The 25,478-nt window shown below is 42.1% G+C and overlaps 1 protein-coding gene across 7 annotated transcripts in view; it reads left to right on the plus strand.

Annotated features, from left to right (window-relative positions):
• Window positions 1–25,478, plus strand: part of CCDC7 (coiled-coil domain containing 7) — a 361,859-nt gene that overhangs the window by 264,227 nt on the left and 72,154 nt on the right. For 6 of the 7 annotated variants that reach the window (XM_075922671.2, XM_075922670.2, XM_075922665.2 and 3 more), the window contains 5 exons: window positions 11,790–11,909; window positions 14,044–14,169; window positions 21,802–21,921; window positions 23,018–23,143; window positions 24,512–24,631. In XM_075922671.2, coding sequence (XP_075778786.2) covers window positions 11,790–11,909; window positions 14,044–14,169; window positions 21,802–21,921; window positions 23,018–23,143; window positions 24,512–24,631 — 612 coding nt within the window. The remainder of the gene's footprint in view (window positions 1–11,789; window positions 11,910–14,043; window positions 14,170–21,801; window positions 21,922–23,017; window positions 23,144–24,511; window positions 24,632–25,478) is intronic. The other variant, XM_075922667.2, reaches the window with a different exon arrangement.

Genomic DNA, 25,478 nt, shown 5'->3' on the forward strand with positions numbered 1-25,478 from the left:
CTTTTATTAAGAATATTCTGCTGCAGCTCAGTCTGCCATACTTACTATACATTAAGGAAAATTTCTTAAAGCAATCAGTTCATTCTTTAGTCAAATTGTATTTTGTGAACATTTATAAAAGGCATTCATTTATAAGTATATACTGAAAAGCTGTTTTTCTTTGGGACCTTATACTTTCAAAAAAGATGGTTCATGATAAAAATATATTAAAGCTAGTGTGCATTCATTTTTAAAATATTATATTGTACTGTCTAACATAATTTCTCTTATGCAGGTAATAAGAGATGGGCTGTAAGACAAAAGGTTTTAATTTGCAACGCTTCCATCAAATGAGAACAAATTTGGTCAACAGTTCAATTAGAACCAAGCAAAACTATTGATATGTGCAGAATTAGTAATATCTTGATCGAAAATCATTATTTTCATAGAGTCTCCAGGGATTTAAAATGTAATATAACCATTTTCAGTAATCAAAATGACATTTTCTTAAACCACAGATTTTAACTCCCTATCACCTAGATTATCAAGAGAAATGAAAACATACCTCATCCCTTCAGTTCTGCCACTCATTTTCTGTTTCATCTTTTCCAAGTTAATTCATTTATTTGTACTTAATTTTCCATGTCTGTAAAGTAGAGATGATACTTACTCTACTTTATAAAGTTCTTTTTAGATCAGTTGATAACAGGCACTGAATAATAGGTAATTATTAGTATTAGTACTATATTATTATTTATCTCTAAATAAATATTTGACTGCTAAAGATTTGAAAAAGCTTGCAATATATTTCTATATGCTCTGGCTTGTTCTTACAGACACTATCATATGTGCTATCATGCCATGCTGTATATTACGTCTTCCCCAATTCCTATACCTAGTATTTATCTCTTCAATGTGTATTTTTGCCAGTGTACCTCCAAAAATACTATAAACACTGTTTCTCAAGATATATATTAATATACTCGTCTTATTTTTGCAGGGCAACTTTGCAGATCTCAGCCTTTTTCATACCTTTGAACTTTTAGCACACATGAACTCCACTAGCAATTATCTACCCCCAATATTTTCAGGAAAGGATGCTTTTGACACAATAAATGGAGTAACGGGTTCCTTATAAAGAAATAAATCAGTGTCTTGGTCATATTTAGTTGTGGAAAATTACCCCTTTGCTTGCTCAGAAGAGAGAGTCAGTAAACCAAGAAGTCCATTCTAGCCATGTTTCTTTTCCAAATACTCCCTATGTGATGATAATACTAGGCTGTTGCAGGAGTATTATTGCAGTAGCATTATTGTCACAGAGATGGGACTTGGAGATGAAATGACTCTTGTAGCATTATGCAACATAAACATATAGTCTTATTACTTGCTCATATGTAGGTCTGGTATATTATACTGTAAGTGGGAAGCATTTTATTTTAATTTTTAAGAGCGAGGGTAGGGAGAATCCAGACTCTATATATGTATCAATAGCAGGATACCTATCAAACATTTCAAAACTTACTTTTCAAGATAAATTAAATACATTGTTAAATAGGTTTTATTTTTATTGATGTCCATAATGATTTAATTAGAATGGTTGTTTGTTTACACAGAGATCTTTAAATTTTCCTTTATATATTCAAAACACAATGCTATTAATACGTGTCCAAGTTAGTATTTAATGATAAGATAACATACTGTTTCCTGAATAATATTATGTTATAGGATTTTACAGGATAAGTTGCTAGCAAATTATTTAAAAAATACCATTGTTCATTCAACCTTAATTTCCTGTATTTTAAATGTTTTAATGAGCGAATTTAACAGATATTCATTTTAAGCTTTTGTGTAGACTAAAATGTTCTTGATGCCTGATTTTCAGATATGCTGAGCATCCGTAGGTCCAGCAGAAGTAATTGTGCACTGTGGGTGCTCAGTACTTTTGCATATCAAGCCATTCATGACTAAAGAAGGCTCCTAAATCCATGTCCTCTTTCTGAGGTGACAACTTTCCCCAGTCAACAAAGGCTAATTGGTGTCTGTCTGTGTCATTACAAAACTGTATTGAACGATGTTAACAAACACTCTTTGAGCAAAGGTTAGTTAACATCAATTATGATTGCCATTGTTATCTGGGTACAAACTCCTATGTCCATATATGTTAAGATAGTTTCAAAGTTTGTCAATTTTGATTTTTATATTTGTAAAAAATTTGTATTAATTTCCCTCTATTTTGGTTTCAGCTTTATTGAGATATACAAAACGCGGAAGTCAACACGTGGATCGGTCGACAGGGAAAGCTGTTGTTGACTGATCCCTTATGCCTCGTGAGAGGAGGAGGACTGATCCGTGTCTTGACTGCTTAGCCAGCACAACGCGGCGGCCATTTTTATTTTAATGAAGCGGGGGATATTTAAATCCCTGCTTCATTGACTAGGTCGGGTAGTCTAATTTACATGCCTCTGTCGGCAGAGGCATGTAGTCTAGACATACCCTTAGTAGAACCCAGTAGAACTGTTGGTAAATGCAAATTTAATAGTGAAAGAATATATTAATGTAAAATTCTGAGTTCATTGAAATTTTGTATAATAAAATCAGAATATGATTTTTGATCACCAAAATTCTAACAAAACTTTCCTAGTTCATCTGTACAAATGATTTTTTTGTTATATTAAAAAAGAAAATGTATCCTTCAAAGAGCAGCGGATGAGAAAAGAACTTATTTCACAATCAGGGTTTAAAAAAAATTCAGCCTCACACAGAGAGGCCAACATTCAGGGATCAAGAGAGGCAGTTACTCCAGGGTGTAGTGATTCAAAAGGGCTTAGGGCTGCCGCTGTTGCTACTACAGGTGTGGAAGGAGCCAGGGCCCTTGATTCTTTAAATCGCTACCTGGTGCTCTCTAGGCAGCTCTCAGGAATGGCTAGGGCATGGGGGCGGGGGCACAGTGTGGCACTCTCCAGACAAGGCTGAGGGCTGCTTGTCCAGCCCTGCCCCTTTTGCCTAAGTCCTTGCCCCATATGTGAGCACAGATCTGCCACCCACCTTGCCCAGGGACCTGGCAAGTCTGTTGGCACCCATGCACACAGATATGTAGGTTTCCCTGCCCTATTAAATGTTTATCTCCTGCAAGGATTCTGGCTGCCTAGAACCAGATCTAATCATTACCTAGGTTTTTTACTCAAACTTTTCAAAAAATACATCTTTGAGTAGAGATAAAATTTCAGGCCTAGTGATGACCAGTTTGGAAAGCTTTAAGTTTGTGAAAACGAGGTCTGACATGGAAATGATTTTAAGCATAATAGGCTACTCACAACTTGCCTATTTGTGGAATATTTAGATGATCCGTTGCATATTTTCTGTGAGAAGAACCATTATATATATATATATATATAGATAGATATAGATATATATTAGAGGTGTGGGAGTGTTTCTGTCTGTCCGCAAATCCATTTGTTCAAGAACTTCTCCTAAATGGTAAGAGCTAGAACCACCACATTTGGTTTGCAGCTTCCTTTTCTCCTAACTTAAAGTAAAGTCAGGATTTGGTTGTATCAAGAAATCTGGAAGTGCCAGGAATGGGACTGTTTTCCATAATATGCAAAAGGAAGAGCTGCTGTTTGGAGGGATGTGTTATGAGAGTGGCCACTAGGGGCAGCAAGCCCACAGGGGAGAGCTATCCTGCAGAGTGTCCACCGGGGGCAGCTGTACCACCAAGGGACCTCAGAGGGCATGGCCCTGATCCTCCAGCACCTCCCAGCTCTGCTGCCACAGCTGTAGGTCCTCCTGGACCCAGTGCTCCTGGGTACAGAGCTACTGCCCCAGTAGCTGCAGGTGCTGCCGCTGGTACTCCTCCTAGTTGTGGGTGCGCCTGCTGGCCCAGGTGTGGGTGGCTGTTCCAGATGGGGTGGTGCGCCCTGCAGGCCCAGGTGCAGTGTCTGTGGTGAAACAAGAGCAGTGGTCAGTTCTCCCTGGGGACACAGTGGGTGAAACCAGCCCCCCTCTGCAAGGTGAGGCCGGCATGTGGGGAATGGGCCATGGCCCCTGCATGACACCCAGCTGCTGCTCCATGGTGGGCAAGTCCCAGGTGCATAGTCCCTGGGCTCCCTCTCCACACCCGCCTCCCCATACACATAAGGGGAGCATGATGACACTCACATGGGGAGCCCTCCGTGGCCTCAGATGACACAGCAGTTGTGCTCTGTGGGATGACTCAGGGGTCCTGGACAGGCTCCTTGCAGGCTCCTGGCTCTCGGTGTCCTCCTCTTCCTCCATTTCTGCCCCGGGGTCGACCACCACTCAGGGGGCATGGACTGTGTGAGCCTCCAGGATGCGGTCCAAGGCCTCAAAGTGAGGCCAGGCCTCCAGGTTGGCCCCTGGTTGGGTGGTCCTGGAGTAGGCCTTCCGCAGGTCCTTAATTCTGTAACGGACCTGCTGCTGGGTCTGCATGTGGCCTCTGGTGGCCAGGCTGGCAGCCATGCGGCTGTAGATGGCCGCATTCCTGTGCTTAGTGCAGAGATCGTGGACATTGGAGGCCTCCCCCCAAACCTCCATGAGGTCCACGATCTCCGCACTAGACCAGGTGGACTTTTTCAGCCCCGGGCAGGCTCCTGGGAGCCGCCAGCCTTGTCCTGGAAAGAGGTGGAGGGCTGGGTGGCAGCGGGTGGATGGCTCATCCTGTGCCAGGTGCAGGGTCTGCTGGCTGGATGCTGGCAGGCTTGCAACTTGCACAGGCACCGTGGGCAGATTGTGCCCCTTTAAGGGCTCCGGGGCTGGGAGGGGGACAGAAGAGTTTTCCTGGTTTGGCCTAGAGTGGCCACCAGGGCAACCTGGGAAGGGCTAGCCTCCAGCTAGTTCAAATTAAGTGGCTACACAGCCCTTAATTCGAACTAAGCGTTACTCCTCGTTGAATGAGGTTTACCTAGTTTGAATTAAGCACTCCATTTTTATTTTAGATTTCGGATCCTAATTAAATTCAAAATAGCGGTTTGCATGTATAGCTGCTATTAAAGTTTGTAGAGTAGACATAGCCATAGAGATGAGTGTGGTGGAGGCAGTACCTGATCAATTTTGGGGCAAGGAATTTTACTCCTGCTATTTTCTCACCAAGAAGAAATTGGGAGGATGGAGACCCATCTGGACCTTAGCAATCTCAATCGGTATTTCAGGAAGCAGAGATTCAGCATGGTAACTCTAACTTCTATATTCCCAGCTTTGAACAAAGGGGATTGGTTCACGTCCCTCAATCTGCAAGATGCGTATTTCCATGTGACGATACACCCAGCACAGACATTTTCTGAGGTTCGTTGTAAGCACACAGCACTTTCAGTACAAAGTCCTTCCGTTCAGCCTCTCCTCCGCATCGAGTTTTCTCAAAGACCCTCGCGGTGGTGGCAGCGTATATTCTTCGTCAAGGTATCATGATCTTCCCATATCTAGACAATTGCCTGATCATTCGAAAGTTCACTGTCAGCCACTCAGGTCACAATAGACTTATTCATGGATCTGGGACTTGCGTTGAACGTCCTGAAGTCCTTGCTCGTACCACAAAGATCCCTCGTGTTCATTGGGGCACTTTTAGATTCTACAGCGGCCAAGGCCTATCTTCCTACAGAGAGGTTCCACATAATACAGAGCCTCACACAGACACTGTCCCTCAGCCCAAGAGTGTCAATACTTACTTATCTCCAACTCTTGGGGCACATGTCTGCCACGACATATGTGGTACAGCATGCCAGACTACGCTTCAGGTGCCTGCAACATTGGCTGGCGTCCATATATCACCTGGGCAATTGCGCCTACACAGGCTAGTAACATTGCCATCAACAGTGAAACGATCCCTCATGTGGTGGACTTCTCCGACCAACATGCTCTCCGTGGTTCCTTTCCACCGTCTACATCCCACTGTCCAAGTTACTTCGGACACCTCTCTCCTAGGATGAGGAGCCCACTGCGAGGGCGAATTCACTCAAGGCCAATGGAATGCTCATGAAGTCCTGCAACACATCAATTTTATGGAACTCAGGACGGTATTCAATGCATGCAAGACATTCCTTCCCAGGAACTGTGGTCAGATGGTTCAGGTCTTCTCCGACAACACCACTATGGTGTATTACATCAACAACAAGGAGGATCCAGATCCCTCTGTGCAGAAGCTATGGAATTGGTGTATCAGTCACAAAATTACTATGATGGCAACACACCTACCCAGCAAGGACAATTTCATTGCAGATGTGTTGAGCAGACACCTCTTTCCTCAACACGAGTGAGAACTCAATCCGGAAGTGATTCCACTCGATATTCCAGTGCTGGGGACACCCCACTATAGACTTGTTTGCCACACATCTCAATGCAAAATGTCCCAAATACTGTTCCAGAGCCAGTCTGGGCCCCAAGTCTCTGGGAGATGCGTTCCTGATAAGCTGAATTCATCATCTTCTCTACGCTTTTTCTCCTGTCCCACTTCTCCCAAGAGTGCTGGAGAAGATAATCGACGACAAGGCCATCGTGATACTAATAGCTCCATTCTGGCCAAGACAGACCTGGATCCCTCTTCTACTGCAAATGTCTCGCCAACCACCATATCCATTACCCAAACGACCGGATTCGCTCATGCAGCCAGGGATGTTCATGCCACAACCACAAATCAACCGAATGCACCTCACAGCATGGCTCCTAGTTGGTTCCATAGTACAGAAGTACTTTGTTCACAAGAGGTGAAACAAATATTACTTCACAGCAGATGTGACTCCACACGAAAGACTTTATAAGTGGCATCGGTTCCATTCGTGGTGCATAGCCAATGATTTTGTTGCGATCTCCACTCCAATTCATCACATTCTTGATTACGTCCTCCACCTACACCATTCTAAACTAGGCCTTTCATCTATTAAGGTCCATCTCTCGGCAATTTCTGCATTCAGACAATCAATTGAAGGCTTTTCAATTATGTTTCACCCAATGACTAAACATTTCCTGAAGGGTTTAATGAACTTACACCCTCCATACAGGAAACCACCTGCTCTGTGGGATCTTGAATTAATTTTGGACACTCTCACATACTCACCCTTTGAGTCTCTAGCCACATGTGACATTCAGACCCTCATCATGAAAGTACTCATCAAAAAATGAGGAGTATGTTAGTTCGAACCAAGGGGTTTGGTTCGAACTAACACATCCCGGCATGCACTTTCACTTTCGAAACAGCTGTTGATTGGAGTAACATGCCAGCAAGATCATGCTAATGAAGCATGGGATATTTAAATCCCCTCTTCATTGACTATTTCAAATGCTTATATTTGCATCGCTAGTTCAAACTAGGGTGCAAGTGTAGACATACCCGAAGGAGTTAAGTTTGTTTGTGAGTTGGCAGGAAGGATAGAACATTTTCCAGTACAAACCAGTTTGTGGACAGCCGAAGAGACCCAGATAAGGGAAGGAAACTGGGAGAGGAAACATCACTAGTGCCAGACTCAGCCAGCAGGAGTACTTTGGGATGACCATGTCATATGACAGGGTCCCCATCATCCTGGATCACCTTTGTACTGGCTGTTCTACAACAAATCCAAAAAGAGTCCCTTTATAGAGAGCTTACTCCCCAAGGCCCAGATTCAGCAAGCTGTATAAGTATGTGCAAAGCATATGAATATTTTTGTTGACGCATATCAGTTTGTGCTTAAAGATAAGGATGTGCTCAAGTGCTTTGCTTTTTCAGTGCCTAAATTAAGGCTAGATACAAACTGGCATAATAAATGCAGAGTGTAGGATAGATAGAATGAAAGTAACATTGATGCATCTGACAAAGTATTTTTTAGCTATGAAAGCTTATTCCCAAATAAATCTGTTAGTCTTTAAAGTGCCACAGGATTCCTTGTTGTTTTTGAAGCTACAGACTAATACAACTACCCCTCTGAAACTTGTAAGATGTTAGTAATGCTTGCTGGCCACCTGCCTGGCCATAATCAAACCCTGGACAAAACTATAGTTTAAATTTAATAGAATTTAAGGCCAACAGTAACCATCAGATCATCAAGTCTGACCCCCTGTATCTGACAGGCCACTTAGATCAGCAGACAGAAGCAAAAAATTCACATGCTGATCGATTATTGAAAGATCTCTTCCTGACTTGTCTTCTAATATTGGTCACACAGAAATGTAGAATCCAAGGTCCTGAAGTGGATTCAGCTGTTGGTATGCCAGACACTCAAGTCACAGGTGGTGCTAGTCAAAAATTTTGCAATGGAGGGATTTTCTACCAAAAAAATGCCCTTTCTGCAAAAATCAAAATTGTCCACAAGAAATGTCAGCAAGCTGACAGATTTCAGTTTTCAATGCAGAAAAAATTGAAATGGGAAGAAAATAAATGGGGAATTAAAAAAATGATTTCCACAGCCCCAGTCTAATCCTTCTCCTGCCATCCTTAATACAGGGAAGTAGGGAGCCAAGTAAACTTAATGTCCGCAATGTAGGTGGACTGTTGAAGCTGGCCAACCAGATAATAGCACTGGTAAATGTATTATAAATGTAGTCAGTCAGTCAGTCAGTCTGTCTGTCTGTCTTTCCACTAACATCCCTCCCCAGCAACTCTACTTCACCGTGTCTTTCCTATGACTGGAACAAAGTTAATGGGCCACTGAACTTTGAATGGTTCCTTCAAATATTAACCGCTTATTCTAAACAATCTGTTCCATCATGTACTTAGCTGTGACACTATCAATAAGTTTCCCAGCGCAGAATTCCTCTGTGTAATCTCAAAAGCTTGTCTCTGTCAACCTCAGAAACTGGTTCAATAAAAAATGTTACCTCATTCACTTTGTTTATCTAATAGTTACAGGTAGTCATATTCAGTAATAGTGTAGTAGTTCCCTGAGGATTTTATTAAGAAAATAATCCGAAGTTTTAAACAGCATGCTACGTACAGGTCTGTTACCTTGGTTACAAGAAGGCAGAAGATCTACTTGTTGAAGACCACATGAGGACCAAATACTCCATTTGTACTTCCTTCCCCATCAGGGCTACAAGCAGAGGAATTTTCATCTTAAAGTTCACCTCATGGAAGAATGTGATTTGCCCTTAGTTAGAGTTTAACCCCAACTATAAGGCAGAGGATTTAGAGTCAACCAGGAGTGCTCCTCCAACTGCTTCTGATACTAACCATGAGTCTGGTGATAAATGTCACACTTTATCTTCAATGTCAGCCTTATTAAAGCGCTCCACGCATTCTGTTTCTGATAGGTGTGAAAGGTGTCAGATGTTTCCCAGAAAGTTTTGTGTTAAGTTTTCTGATAAAGGTATGAGACTTGATAAATTCAGATGCTCACCAGTTCTTCCGAGGCAGCACTCTCTGCTCCAGACCCTTCAGGGCTGTCAAGATTAGTATCTTCACCTATTCTGGATTGGTCATTCCTCCTCTGTTCAGCCAGTTCAGCATATTCATTCCAGGATGTACCCCTGCTCCTATCCTTCGTACCAATGAAAGCTTACTGAATCAACAAAACCCCTCTGGTAGACCCCAACCTCTATACCTTTTACAGCTAAGTGAGTGGGAAGTCAAGATCAAGACCTTCGACAAGATTTAGACTATTTCTTTACCCATCTTATTCCTGATTCCTAGGTGGTTAGAGCTTCTAATGAACAATCCAGTTCTGCCCTCAAATGATTCCCAATAATCAGAAATTTAAGAGACTTAATGTATATACAGCCAAAATGTTTATTTCACTGCCACTCTTCACATGACAGTTGCTAATTACCAAGCTTTTCTTGTCAAAATATAATTTTATTATTTTTTCTGAAATTTCAAAATTTGCTGCCAAATTGTCAAAATTGATAAAAAACAGTTTTTGGCTTTCGTTTCTGAGGGACACTCTACAGTTCAAACATCTTGTTAGGCATCACTAGGCACCACTAATATTGCTTCATATCCCATAGCAACTACTATGGCCATGAGGCACATTTCCTGGCGGCAGACTTTTGGTATTCTAAAGGAACTGCAGAACACAACAGATTTACACTTAAGGGGTCTAAATTGTTTTCTACCAAAACAGATGCCACTATGTGCTTTCTGAAGGACTGCCATACGTACACAAAGGGAACAGTTTAGGTCTCAATCTTACTCTAGGCCTTCTTTCCAACAGGGGCCATAGTATGCTTCCAAGAGAAGTCAAGTCTTCCTTGATGTTGCCAGCTGTCTTCATCAATGGCAAGACCTTCTCACCACACATATGCAACCTCTCAACAGTCATTTTAACTTTTTGATCAAGGAGAGCACACTAAGGCTGCATCTAGACTGGCATGATTTTGTGCAAAAGCAACCACTTTTGCGCAAAATCTTGCCAACTGTCTACACTGGCAAGTCTACATGACTTCGTAATGTACAAAATCAGTGATTCTTGCGCAGATTCTCTGATGCTCCCACTCAGGGATAAGCCCTCTTGCGCAAGTATTCTTGCACAAGAGGACCAGTGTAGACAGCAATGTTAATTTCTTGCGCAAGAAAGCCCGATGGCTAAAATGGCCATCGGAGCTTTCTTGCGCAAGACAGCATCTACACTGGCACGGATGCTTTTGCACAAAGGCACAAATCTTTTGCACAAAGGCACATGCCAGTCTAGACACTCTGTTGCACAAATACTTTTAACTGAAAAACTTTTTCATTAAAAGTATTTGCGCAAAATCATGCCAGTTTAGATGCAGCCTAACGGTGTGTCTACTCTGTAGGGTTTAACTTGAAATAATCTACACAAATTGAACTACATCAATTGCATAGCTTATTTTGAAATAGGGAGCATCTACACAGCACTTATTTTGAAATAGAGCCCTCTTCCTCTGACTTCCCTTATTCCTCATACAATGAGGGTTACAAGAGTCAGAGTAAGAAGTTCTCGAGCTTGACAGTATTTTGACACTATTTCGAAATAATCACCTGCTCTGTAGATGTGGGCTAAGTTATTTCAGAATAGAACTGGTTATTTCAAAATTGTGTAGCAGTGTAGATGTGTCCTAACTGTATTTCATCCCTGTGGATTATGCCTGTCCTCTTTCACTGTGTTGGGAAGGTATTACATATGACAAATCAGTCCCCAGCACAGTAAAAGAAGGATGTGTTATCAAATTTACCTCCATCCCTTTTCCAAACTCACTTTCCCCATTCATTTTCAAGGGCCTTCTCATAAGACTTCAAGACATAGGGTCTTTTCTAGATTTGGGAGCAATACACGAAGTTCCTTACAAATATAGAGGGAAAGCTTTCTATTCACAGTATTGATTGTCTCCAAAGAAATCTGATAATCTTCACCCCTTCTAGATCTAAGAAAGTTAAAGTATTTCATCAAGAAAATCAAGTTCAGGATGCTCACCCTCACTTCTGTAATTCATTCCTTTATGGCTAAAGATTGAAATGTTAACTTGATTTACAGGGTACATGTTTCGAAATTGCAATATATCCAAACCACAGGAAGTACCTTTGATACATCATAGGCATCACAGGACCAATGTGTAGTACATGGGATATCAAACACCCAGATCAAAAACAGCTCAAAGTCATCTGGACAGGCCATAGGCCTGAAACTAAATTTGGACAAATCATAGTTACAACTAACAAATAGAGCATATAATCTTTCAGAAGTCTAGACCTCAGTGCTATTATCACCATAGCTAACCTTCCAAAGCAGAGAGCACTTTAGCAAATAATTATCCATTATCTATGCTGAGGCAAAATACAAGTTCTAAGCAATTATAGCAGGCCAGAGAATCCAGCTCACGTAATCAAATATCTCATGTAAATCAGATTTTAAAGTATTTTCTTGCCATAGAGAGGAGACTGCGTGAATTATCAGAAGCGAGAAAGGCTTTGCTTGAAAGTCTGGAATCAAATCTTGAAGATCTACAACAAGCACAGGCTCTAGCATCTAGCCAACCAAGCATTATGGCTGGTAAGTACAGGGGTAGGTGCTGATCCTGCATTCCTAACTCTGCCAGAACTGCAATTTGAGTTTTATGTTCACATGTAAAGGCTTTTTGAACCGTTCTAAAAAGAGATTTGCCTGGTTAAGTAGTGCAAGATAGACACATTATTAATATAAAGATTTGTTGTATTGATAAAGCACATTGCAAAGACTCCCTGACAGCCTTTCCCAGCCCCTCCCACTGAGCTATTGCATCACTGTGTACAGCACTGAGGGCAGGAGGGTGGAGCTAGGAGCACTATGGCACAGAAGGAGCTGCTGGTATGGGATGGGAAAGGAAGGGGAAGAACATGGGAGTTGCAGGCTGTGGATGCGCTGGAGTCATGGGGAATCATGTGCCCCCCTTTGTTGGTGTATCTTCCCCTCCCCTACCAGTTATAAAGCACCATAGCTTATTACTTTCTTTGTGCAAGCTTAAAAGAATTTACCCTCAGAAAAACAGTATGCAGAAATAGGATGGTCTTATTAAAAAACTTGGTCTTATTAAAAAACTCAATCAAAACACACATTTTGATATTTCAATATGTTGCTATAGCAAATTTGTAAACTCACAAGGAATTATGAACACTTGTAAAGCTTAAACATGCCCAGTTTGTTCTAGTTTTTTGTGTCTTACTTTTGCTTATCTTATTAAATGATTGTATTAATAGATTCCAAGATTAGAAGGGATCAATTTGATAATCTAAGTCAGGGATAGGGAACCTAATGCCCAGGGGTTGGACGCAGCTCCTGACTTGCCTGTATCCAGCCCTTGAGACTCAGGGCTCTTCTGTTGGGGTGCCTATCCCAGCCATCACCCAGGCTGTTTTAACCCTTTATGGACCAGAGTGGGACCAACGCCCTGTCACATGCCTTGTTTTAATCTATTTCATGTATGCAATCTTAATTTTTATATCTTTCTAGCTTTTCCAAATCCTTTTTTGGGGGGTTACTATTTCTTTATATAACATATTAAGATGAATTTTGTAACCATTCACCTGGAAAAGATTGAAGCATGCAAAACATAAACTTGAACAACAGATTGATTCAGTGGAAGTTAGCTTTTTTAAAATTCTTCCTCTGGCTATGCCTTGTAAAATAGTAAGATAAAGAAAACACCGAGCCTACGTCTAGACTGCAGGCTTCTTTCGGAAGAAGCTTTTCCAGGAGACATCTTCAAAAAAAACTTCTTACGAAAGAGAGTATCCACACTGCCAAAGTGCATCGAAAAGGCGATCTGCTTTTTCGAAAGTTAGCGTCCACACTGAATGGATGCTATCTCGCATTTAATCTGTGATTACTATGGACGGAGTGGCCACCAGGGCACCTGAGCTTTTTTCTCTTTCCTTTTATTTGGAAAGAACTCCCATTTCTCCGTCCCCACATGCCTTTTTCCAAAAGAGCTCTTTTGGAAAAAGTCTTCTTCCTCATAGAAAGATGTTTTCCAATGTCGGAAAAATCCCTCTGTTCGTTCGATTTTTTTTCAAAAGAACTCAATTGCAGTGTCGACATAAGTGAAGGGTTTTTTTTTTTTTTTTTTTTTTAAACGGCCATTTCTCCAAAAAAGCCCCACCTCTTTATTGTATACATAGTCATAGTATGGAATGGAATATATACAAAGTGGTGTTCTACATCAGAGGAGAGTCACTTAGAGGGGTTGCAGTTGATTGTGCTTTAAAGGGAATATGTTTTCTTTTAAATGTTTGCCATTATTAGATTTCTAGATATGTCCTGCTTCAGTATTGTGAGAGTTCAGATATACACGCGAGGCCTACATTTGACCATTCTCTGTCGTTGTACAGTGCTATAAGAGACAGTACTTAAAGTATAAGAAGGAAGGAGATTTTCTTTTATTTTGTCTACATATATTTGTACATATAAAAACTAGATACTGTTTTTACTAAATGGAACATAATAGTTTCTAAGGTTTCATTCTATTGTCTAAAAGATCTTTCTTTAGATAATTGCCTGTAGCAATTGTACACTACCTGAATAAAGAATGCTCATGGCAGAAACACAAAAGTCCCTTTTAGTGTTCCATATTTTGTATATTTCATTTTACAGAGAACACCTATGAAATATTTTCTCTATTTAATGCACAAAAACCTTCCTTTCTCTTTAGAGAGCAAAGTAGAGGAGCTAACCAAGAAAAGAGAGATTTTACTTGCAAAGCTGGAAGTAAACCTAAAAGATTTGCAAGAAGCACAGGTTTCTGCAATGGGCCAGATGGAAAAAGAGAAATTGAGTGGTGAGTGCAAAGTAAATAAATTGCAGTCATCAGGAATCTTGATGGCGGGAGGAGGGGAGCAGTATCCTCTGTGGACTGAATACTTGGACTAAGAATACAAATTCTTACACTTTCACTTATGAATACTCAGGACGAGATTAAAAAATGGGAGTTAGACTCAGCATTGCAACATCTAACATTTAGGTGCCCTGTTGCTCTATGGAATTAACAGTCCTAAGTTAGGTATCAAGGCTCCTAATACAATGCACAGAGAGGATGAGGTGCCTAAGAATGTGAATTACAAAAGCCAGCACACTGTGAGGAGTTGCCTAAGCTGGCTGGTAGAAAGCTGTTTCACTTTATAAAAATATGTATCTATTAATTGTGCCAGAGAAGGAATGACAGTGATTCTGTAGGCCAATGATTAGGACACAGAGAGACACAGGTTCCAGTACCTGTCCTCCGTCATAGATTAAATGATGAAATTACATAAACCATAATGAATGACAAAGTGAAATGTTTGAGATTGGTAAATGACACTATTTGCAATCCATAGTGATAAAACAGCCATTGTCCAACCACTATCTTCTTGTGGATTCTCTTTGAGATATATATTTCAGGAGATATTGCAAAGTATAATTGTTCCACACCTGTGAGCATCTTCAAAGCAAAATGTGAATCCAGTTGACAACTAATAACATTTGACTCCCAAATATCTTATGAACATTACAAAAAGATGCCCATGCTCCTAAACCTTGACATTCGTATGGAGAACATATGTAGAGTTTTACACTGATCCCAACATATTCTCCCAATCTCTTTGCCTTGGATGCAGTGGGCCAAATTACGTTAAAATATAAGGGGACATACCTACTGCTGTGGAGTGTCACCAGACATATGGAATTGAATAACTTATGTTCTGAGACCTATGTGAAGATTCAAAATAAATTCTATGTTCTCGAAACACTAATGGCTTCTGTGAGCAGATTACTTTCCACCATTTTAATATATTTGTAAAATTATTATGAAATGAATTATGTAAAAAAATATATGTGTACAGTCTTTTCTGGACATGTGCTACATAGCCACCTTTTAATATGAAAGATCTATCTTTGTTTCAAGTTTAGGTGGGACTGCTATATAATGCTGAAATAGAAAGCATATATGTTTAATAGATTAAATAATCTTTCTGTAGAGAAAGAGGGTACGTCTACACTACAGCACTAATTCGAACTAACTTAGTTCGAATTAGTTAATTCGAACTAAGCTAATTCGAACTAACGTGTCTAGAACTAAAAACTAGTTAGAATTAGCATTTTGCTAATTCGAACTAGCATGTCCACATTAAGTGGACCCTGAACCAGGCTTAAGGATGGCCGGAAGCAGTGCCGGCAGGGCATCAGAGGAGGACTTAGAGCGTGGAGATGCCGTCTCGGGCTAGCGAGGGCTGTGCTTAAAGGGTCCCGACCCCCACCCCGGACAGACAGTTCTCAGGGGTGCCCCGCTTGCAAAGCAGTCCTGGCTTGGAGTGCCTGGAGTACCTACACTGGGCACATCACAGCACTCGGCCATCAGCCCGGATGCACTTGCTGCAGGCTGCCATCTGGGGAGAGGGGGTAATTGGGGGGCTGCAGGAGAGCTTCCACCCCCAGAAGCCCGCAGAGCCAGCCCAGTCGTCCCCATCGGGGGCTCGTACCCCATTCCTCCCTCACCTCCTTCCACTTACCCTTCCCTAGCCCCTTTTCTTGATGTACAAAATAAAGGACAATTGTGTTCAAAAATGGAATCTTTCTTTATTGAACAAAACTGGGGGAGACTGGGAAAAGGAGGTGGGAGAGGGGAAGAGAGAGGCTGGGAGAGGGGAGGACAACTAAAATGATCAGGGATTGGGAACAGGTCCCATATGAAGAGAGGCTAAAGAGACGGGACTTCTCAGCTTAGAAAAGAGGAGACGGAGGGGGGACAGGATAGAGGTCTCTAAAAACAGGAGTTGGGTGGAGAGGGTGCATACAGAAAAGTTCTTCATTAGTTCCCCATAAAGAAGGACTAGAGGACACCAAAGGAAAGGAACGGGTAGCAGGCTTCAAACTAGTAACAGAAAGTTGTTCTTCACAAAGCAAAGAGTCAACCTGTGGAACTCCTTGCTGCAGGAGGCTGTGAAAGCTAGAACTAGAACAGAGTTTAAAGGGACGTGAGATCAAGTCATGGAGGTTGGGTCCATGGAGTGCTATTAGCCAGGGGGTAGGAGTGGTGTCCCTGCCCAAGATTTGTGGAAGGCTGGAGAGGGATGGCACGAGACAAATGGCTTGGTCACCGTCTTTGGTCCATCCCCTCCAGGGTCCCTAGGGTTGGCCGCTGTTGGCAGATAGGCTACTGGGCTAGATGGACCTTTGGTCTGACCCAGTATGGCCATTGTAAGCTCAGGGCTCAGGGTCGGGGTTCTCAGTGGACCCCCTTGATTTTCATGCACTCCTGCTCCTGGCTGGCCAGGCTGGCAGCTCTCCTGCCCTAGCTGGCCACTTTCCTGTGCCTAGTGCGGAGATCGTGGACGAGGTCCACGATGTCCGCACTAGACCAGGCAGGTGCCCACCTCTTGCGGTCCCGGGCAAGCTCCTGGGAGCCGCCAGCCTGGTCCCGGGAAGAGGGGAAGGGCTGGGGGGCATCAGGTGGGTGGCTCGATCTGTGCCAGGTGCAGGGTCTGCTGGCTGGGTGCTGGCAGGCTTGCACCTGGCACGGGCACCGTAGCCAGCCCGTGGCCCTTTAAGAAGTCCGGGGCCGGGAGGGGGGCAGTAGAGTTTCCCTGGTGTTGGCCAGAGTGGCCACCAGGGAAACCTGGGGAGGGCTAGCCTCCCACTAGTTTGAATTAAGGGGCTACACAGCCCTTAATTCGAACTAGTAAGTTCGAACTAGGCTTAATCCTTGTGGAATGAGAATTACCTAGTTCGAACTAAGCGCTCCGTTCGAATTAAGTTCAACTAACGGAGCACTAGTGTAGCGCCTATGAAAGTTAGTTCGAACTAACGTCCGTTAGTTCGAACTAACTTTGTAGTGTAGACATACCCAGAGAGACTACAATTACCAGACTTTAAGAAGGAAGCAAGTGAACCATCACATTTGCAGATACCAAAGTCAGTGTCATTCCTTGCAAGTCTGCAGCCAACATTAGGTGAAGTATCTGGTGAGTACAGCGTTAATATTTGTTAAAACTGCCACATATTAAATACCCTAAACATCATTAATGCAGACTTAAGATTCTCCAGTAGTGCCTTGTGCTCTTCCAGAATATTGAGAGTGGCTAACCTTAAACATCTGGAAACCAGGAATACAAGTCCGCCCCTTGTTTGTCTGCACAGCGAAGGTAGTCTGGACACTCCGCGGTCGACATCAAAAGCTCCTTTGTCGACCGCCCTGGTAAACCTCATCCCACAATCCTTCATTTTGATGTAAATGAAGCGGGGATTATTTAAACCGCCGCTTCATTTTCCTATGTCTACAAATCTCATCCACATGGCTCTGTCAGTGGAGCCATGTAATGTAGACATACCCTATCAGAGGCTCAAGCTTGTCTGACAAATAGAAACCCACAACCTGAGTGAAATTGAATCTTGTGTCTTTAGTAATGACTGTTGTGGAACCCAGTGTGTTTCCTGCCCATTTCCAGGTAATCTTCACACCTTTTCCACTCTATATCATTTAAGAGGTGTCAGGGAGCTACCTACTCAGATGCACCAGGTAATCAGCATCGGTACTGGGCCCAGTGCCTAGCAAAGGAAAATTGCTTCTTTCAAACTTTTCTTGGTAGAATTAGAGGAGATACCACCAGTGAAACGAGGTGTACCGGTAGTTCGGAATAGGCACCGTAGTCTGAACTACCTAGTTCGAGCCCCGTGTAGCCGTGCTGCACGGGGTTCGAAGCAGCGGGGATTTAAATATGGCGGCTCCCCGCTTATGCTAATGAAGACCGGGAAATTCAAATCCCGGGCTTCATTAGCAAGTGCGGTATGCATACATTACCCTCCTAGTTCGAACTAGGAGGGTAGTGTAGACATACCCAGAGAGACACTGGGAACATCCAGTATGCAGATGCCCTGAGGGCTAAAGGCAAAAGAATTGGCAGCCCCTAATTCTGGTGCACAAGTCAAGAAAGCAGTCGTCCAGATCGGCACCTTTGACACTGAAGAAGTCAGCACTGGCCCTTTCCGAGGCGGTGTCCCCAGCCACCAGCATGCAAGTACAAGCACCTTCGACACCATCAGTGCAGACAATCACGTGCACCCCGGCACCAACCTTCTCGGTACCACCACTGCTTACAGCACATGCTGATTTAGCATTAACTTTGGTACCTGGCACACCATTATTCAGTATCAATGGTATGCCAATCCACCCAGAACCTGGGCTGATCACACCACCGGCTAGTTCAGCACAGCCATTCCCCTCAGATGATGAAGAGGAGGAAGACATGACCTCACAGACTCCATATCACTCCTTCCCAAACCATACCAATCCCACCCAAACAGGGGCAGCTGTACCCTACTTGGCCATATTGGGACCACTGGGCATAATATAGAACCCAGTCCCAGGCAACTCCCAAACCCACAACTCTTCCCACCACAAACCTCCTTCACCTTCATCTCCATCTCAAATTGGACAACAAGAAGATGTGGATGAACCAGATGATGCAACTGGAGAAGAAGTCATGATGCTCACCCAGATGAAAATATAATGTCCCCTACCTCCTACTACTAGGGATGACTTCAAATCATTCCAGGACCTTTTCAAGAGGTATACAACCAGGTATATGTAAGACATATAATCAGAAAAGGGACCACCTCCACAACTATAGTATAACTCAGTACCTCTCGCCTCATTTGGTCCCATTACATAGAGTTTTGGATTATATCTTGGACCTCCAACAACACAGACTTGCTAGTAATTTCATCACCATACAATTAGTGGCTATGTCCATGAGGCATCATAAAATTGAGAGATACACCACATTTGCACATCCATCCTCTGAATATCTCCTGAATGGACTAAATAACTCGTTCACACTGCTAAAACAACCTACCTTGTGTGGGACCCTAATATGTTATTGTACACACTTAAAAACAAACCATTTGAGCCTCTAACAATGTACTCCCTATTATATCTCTCAGTGAAAGTACTCTTCCTTATTGCTATCACTCCATCCAGAAGAGATGGGAAACTAGTCACCCTCATGGCAGATCCACCACACATGATATTTCAAACAGATAAAGTAATTTTAGGACCCCACCCCAAATTTCTCTCGAAAGTTAGTTTCACCCTTTCACTTGAATCAACCTTACTCACCTGTATACATCTCAAAGCTCCACACAATCACCACACAGCTCTACACTCCCTTGACATCCAACAAGAACTCGTGTTATACTTAGAGAGAACAAAAACATTTAGGAAATCCTCATGTCAATTTTTCTCTCCTACTGAAAGATTCAATATTTAAGCAGATATCTTAGAGCTAAGTGGATCTTTCAGTGCATACAACTATGCCATGAACTCAACAATATCTCTGCTCCCCAAACAGTTTGCATTCACTCAACCAGAGCCATTTCCACATCATGGGCCTTTTTCAATAATGTCCCCATCACAGACATTCGCCGAGTGACTAGGTAGACATTAATCCATACATTTGCCAAGCATTACTCTATACAGCAACATTCCCCAGGAGACACACGTTTTGGGCAATCTATACTATTGACTGCATATACAGTTCTGAAAGGCCCACCTTCTACAACAAGACACTGCTCCATAGTCACCTAACATGGAGCACCCACAGGGACAGTCCTTGAAAAAGAAGAGAGGGTTACTCACCTGGTGCTGTTACTGTGGTTCTTTGATATGGTTGTTCCTGTGGGTGCTCCATGACTCTCCATCCCTTCTGTTTTGGATTATTATGGCTATCTGAGGTAGAGAAGGAACAGAAGGATAGTTGACAGCGCGTGACAATGAACATCTGACCAAGTTTCCACTTCTTATAAGCTTCCTTTTCGTGTTTAAGCTTGCAAAGGATTTCCCTGGTAAGCCAATCTGATCGCCAACCATATTTTCTGTTCTTACTGGGCGTCGGGATGGTTTCTTCCTGTGCCTCTGGTAAGGCTCCTATAAAATAACTTCCTGCTCTCCAGGACAGCTTTCCCCTTCATGATAACATTCCAGAGGATCCTGCCCATCAGTTCTCTGAGGGAGTCAAAGTGCTTTTCTGGATTCCAGGGTGTGTATTTTGCTTCTCTCCTTTCTTTCTTTTGTTAGGATCCTGAAATCTACCATCTCATGATCACTGCAGCCCAGGTTGCCATGGTCATCTACTTCCCCTTCTAGTCCCTCCATGTTTGTGAGCAGCAGGTGAAGCTGTGAATGGCCCTGGTCAGTTCCTTCAGCATTTGTACCAGGAAATTATCCCCAACATTCTCCAAAAACTTCCTGGATTGTCTGTGTACTGTTGTACTTGTCTCCCAAAAGATGTCAGGGTGATTGAAGTCCCCATGAGAACTTGGGCCTGTGATCTGGAAGCTTCTCTTAGTTGTCTGAAGAAAGCCTCGTCTCCTTCATCCATCTGATCTGGTGGTCTATAGCAGACACTAACCACAACATCACCTCTGTCGCTCCCACCTTCAAACTTAATCCAAAGACTGTCAACAAGCTTTTCTCCCTCTGTATACTGGAGATCTTAACAATCATACTGCTCTCTTATATACAGTGCAATTCCTCCTCCTTTTCTCCCTTGCCTTTTCTCCCTGAACAGTTTATACCCTTTTATGACAGTGCTCCAGTCATGGGAGTCATCCCACCAACTCTCCTTTATTCCTGTTTGTTTCACAGGCTTCTTGCATTCCTGTACGAACACTTCAGATAACTAGTTGGTTGTCCTACCTTCTCCGTTCGAATGAGAGGTCCTCCTTTGTTGCTCTTTCCTCCTTGTGCTTTTTTCCGGTATCCCACTTCCCCAATTACCTCAGGGCTTAGGTCACCATCCCCCAACGAACCTAGTTTAAAGCCCTCCTCACTAGGTTTGCAAGCCTGCCCGTGAAGATGCTCTTGTTAGGTGGGTCCCAGCTCTTCCTAGCAGTCCTTGTGCCCGAAACAAAAGTCCCATGGTCCAAGAACTCAAAGCCCTCTCTCCGACACCACCTGTGCAACCACGCATTTAATTTCACAATTCAATGATCCCTACCAGGACCTTTTCCTTCAACAGGGAGGATGGACGAGAACACCGTCTGCACTTCAAATTCCTTGATCCTTCTTCCCAGTGCTACATAATCTCCAGTGAATTGCTCAAGATCGTTCTTGGCCGTATTGTTAGTTCCTACATGGAAAAGCAGGAAGGGGTAGAGATCCGAAAGTTTGATCAGTTTTGGAAGACTCTCAACTGACAATAAGAGAGGGTCATTAAGCATTTATGCTAAAAGACAAAGAGGCAACAGGAGCTTGGTCTCTTTGGCAGAAAGCTTCATTCCATAAGGAGTCACCAACTGCAGAGCCATTTGCCGTTATCTTTGAAAACTCATGGCTAGAGAATCCAGCTCACATAATCAAATATCTCATGTAAATCAGATTTTAAAGAATATTTAAATACAGTTTAACTATTGATACATTTAAAGTATTTTCTTGCCATAGAGAGGAAACTGCGTGAACTATCAGAAGCGAGAAAGGCTTTGCTTGAAAGTCTGGAATCAAACCTTAAAGATCTACAACAAGCACAGGCTCTAGCGTCTAGCCAACCAAGCATTATGGCTGGTAAGTACAGGGGTAGGTGCTGATCCTGCATTCCTTACTCTGCCAGAACTGCAATTTGAGTTTTATGTTCACATGTAAAGGCTTTTTGAGCCTTTCTAAAAAGAGATTAGCCTGGTTAAGTAGTGCAAGACAGACACATTATTAATATAAAGATTTGTTGTATTGATAAAGCACTTAGGAAATCTGTGGTTACTATGGACGGAGTGGCCACCAGGGCACCTGAGATTTTTTTCTCTTTCCTTTTCTTTGGAAAGAACTTGCTCTTCCCCATCCACACATGCTTTTTTCCAAAAGAGCTCTTTTGGAAAAAGTCTTCTTCCTTGTAAAAAGATATTTACCAATGTCAGAAAAAACCCTCTGATCTTTCAATTTTTTTTCAAAAGTAGACAATTGCACTGTGGACATGAGTGGTCTTTTTGAAAAACAGACTTTAAAAAAAAAAACCAAAAAATCTCTGTATTAGCGGCGAGGAGTCCTGTGGCACCTTATAGACTAACTGAAGTGTAGGAGCATAAGCTTTCGTGGGCAAAGACCCACTTCGTCAGATGCATGTATTGTAGACATAGCAGTAGTATGGAATGGAGTATGTACAAAGTGGTGTTCTACACCAGAGCAGAGTCACTTAGGTGGATTGCAGTTGTTTGTGCTTTAAAGGGAATATGTTTTCTTTTAAATGTTCGCCATTATTAGATTTCTAGATATATCCTGCTTCAGTATTGTGAGAGTTCAGGTATACATGCTAGGCCTACATCTGACCATTCCCTGTCTTTGTACAGTGCTATAAGAGACAGTACTTAAAGTATAAGAAGGAAGGAGATTTTCTTTTATTTTGTCTATATATATTTGTACATATAAAAACTAGATACTCTTTTTACTAAATGGAATATAAAAGTTTCTAAGGTTTCATTCTATTTTCTATAAAATCTTTGTTTAGATAATTGTCTGTAGCAATTGTGCACTACCTGAATAAAGAATGCTCAAGGCAGAAACACAAAAGCCCCTTTTAGTGTTCCATATTTTGTATATTTCATTTTACAGAGAATACCTATAAAATATTTTCTCTATTTAACCCACAAAAACCTTCCTTTCTCTTTAGAGAGCAAAGTAGAGGAGCTAACCAAGAAAAGAGAGATTTTACTTGCAAAGCTGGAAGTAAATCTAAAAGATTTGCAAGAAGCACAGGTTTCTGCAATGGGCCAGATGGGAAAAGAGAAATTGAGTGGTGAGTGCAAAGTAAATAAATTGCAGTCATCAGGAATGTTGATGGTGGGATGAGTGGAGCAGGTCTTCCAGGATCCTCTGTGGACTCAATACTTGGACTAAGAATACAGATTCTTATACGTTCACTTATGAATACTCAGGACTAGATTAAAAAATGGGAGTTAGACTCAGCATTGCAACATCTAACATTTAGGTGCTCTGCTACTTTATGGAATTCACAGTCCTAAGTTAGGTATCCAGGCTCCTTATACAATGCACGGAGAGGATGAGGTGCCTAAGAATGTGATTTACAAAAACCAGCACACTGTAAGGAGTTGCCTAAGCTGGCTGGTAGAAAGCTGTTTCACTTTATAAAAATATGTATGTATTAATTGTGCCAGAGAAGGAATGACAGTAATTCTGTAGGCCAATGATTAGGACACCGGGGGAGACAGGTTCCAGTACCTGCTGCTGTGCTTATTTAAGGTCTTCTTACAAAGTAGGACAGCTTCAGCAAGAGATTGAGACCCACTCCAAAATATACTGGATAACTAAGTAATAAGCGACTCTCTTGTAAGGTACTGGGTTCAAGTTCCTCCTAAAATTCAGGTACTGTAGGAATTGGAGCCTGGGTCTTCCACATTCTGGCGGAGTGTCCTCTGTCATAGATTAAATGATGAAATTACATAAACCATAATGAATGACAAAGTGAAATGTTTGAGATTGGTAAATGACACTATTTGCAATCCATAGTGATAAAACAGCCATTGTCCAACCACTGTCTTCTTGTGGCTTCTCTTTGAGATATATATTTCAGGAGATATTGCAAAGTATAAATGTTCTGGACCTGTGAGCATATTCAAGGCAAAATGTGAATCCAGCTGACAACTAATAACATTTGACTCCCAAATATCTTATGAACATTACAAAAAGATGCCCATGCTCCTAAACCTTGACATTCGTATGGAGAACATATGTAGAGTTTTACATTGATCCCAACATATTCTCCCAATCTCTTTTCCTTGGATGCAGTGGGCCAAATTACGTTAAAATATAAGGGGACATACCTACTGCTGTGGAGTGTCACCAGACATATGGATTTGAATAACTTATGTTCTGAGACCTATGCGAAGCTTCAAAATAAATTCTACGTTCTCGAAATACTAATGGCTTCTGTGAGCAGATTACTTTCCACCGTTTAAATATATTTGTAAAATTATTATGAAAGGAATTATGTAAAATATATATGTGTACAGTCTTTTCTGGACATGTACTACATAGCCACTTTTTAATATGAAAGATCTATCTTTGTTTCAATTTAGGTGGAAATGCTATATCATGCTGAAATAGAAAGCATATATGTTTAATAGATTAAATAATCTCTCTGTAGAGAAAGAGAGACTACAATTACCAGACTTTAAGAAGGAAGCAAGTGAACCATCACATTTGCAGATACCAAAGTCAGTGTCATCCCTTGCAGGTCTGCAGCCAACATTAGGTGAAGTATCTGGTGAGTACAGAGTTAATATTTGTTAAAACTGCCACATATTAAATACCCCAAACATCATTAATGCAGAGTTAAGATTCTCCTGTAGTGGTTTGTGCCCTTCCAGAATATTGAGAGTGGCTAACCTTAAACATCTGGAAACCAGGAATACAAGTCCACTCCACAAGGCAACATTAGTTAATTCTGCCCTCTGGAACAATAGTCACTGGGAATGGTTCACTAATGTTAGTGCCATAATAAGTAGAGATAAAGAAAGACTATGAGAAGATGCAGTTTTTGTGTTGGATTCAAAATTTGAATTGCAGCTTTCATCTTCCTGCTCTCCAACTTCATTTACTGTATAATGGGTCGCTATACTGAATGATGGAGCAGACACACGTTTTGGGCAATCTATACTATTGACTGCATATACAGTTCTGAAAGGCCCACCTTCTACAACAAGACACTGCTCCATAGTTAGCTAACATAGAGCACCCACAGGGACAGTCCTTGAAAAAGAAGAGAGGGTTACTCACCTGGTGCTGTTACTGTGGTTCTTTGATATGGTTGTTCCTGTGGGTGCTCCATGACTCTCCATCCCTTCTGTTTTGGATTATTATGGCTATCTGAGGTAGAGAAGGAACAGAAGGATAGTTGACAGTGCGTGACAATGAACATCTGACCAAGTTCCCACTTCTTATAAGCTTCCTTTTTGTGTTTAAGCTTGCAAAGGATTTCCCTGGTAAGCCTATCTGATCGCCTACCATATTTTCTTTTCTTACTGGGCGTCAGGATGGTTTCTTCCTTTGCCTCCGGTAAGGCTCCTATAAAATAACTGCCTGCTCTCCAGGATAGCTTTCCCCTTCATGAT

The sequence above is a fragment of the Pelodiscus sinensis genome, chromosome 2 (genome assembly GCF_052426305.1).
Source record: "Pelodiscus sinensis isolate ZL-2025 chromosome 2, ASM5242630v1, whole genome shotgun sequence".
Taxonomy (NCBI): Eukaryota; Metazoa; Chordata; order Testudines; family Trionychidae; genus Pelodiscus; species Pelodiscus sinensis.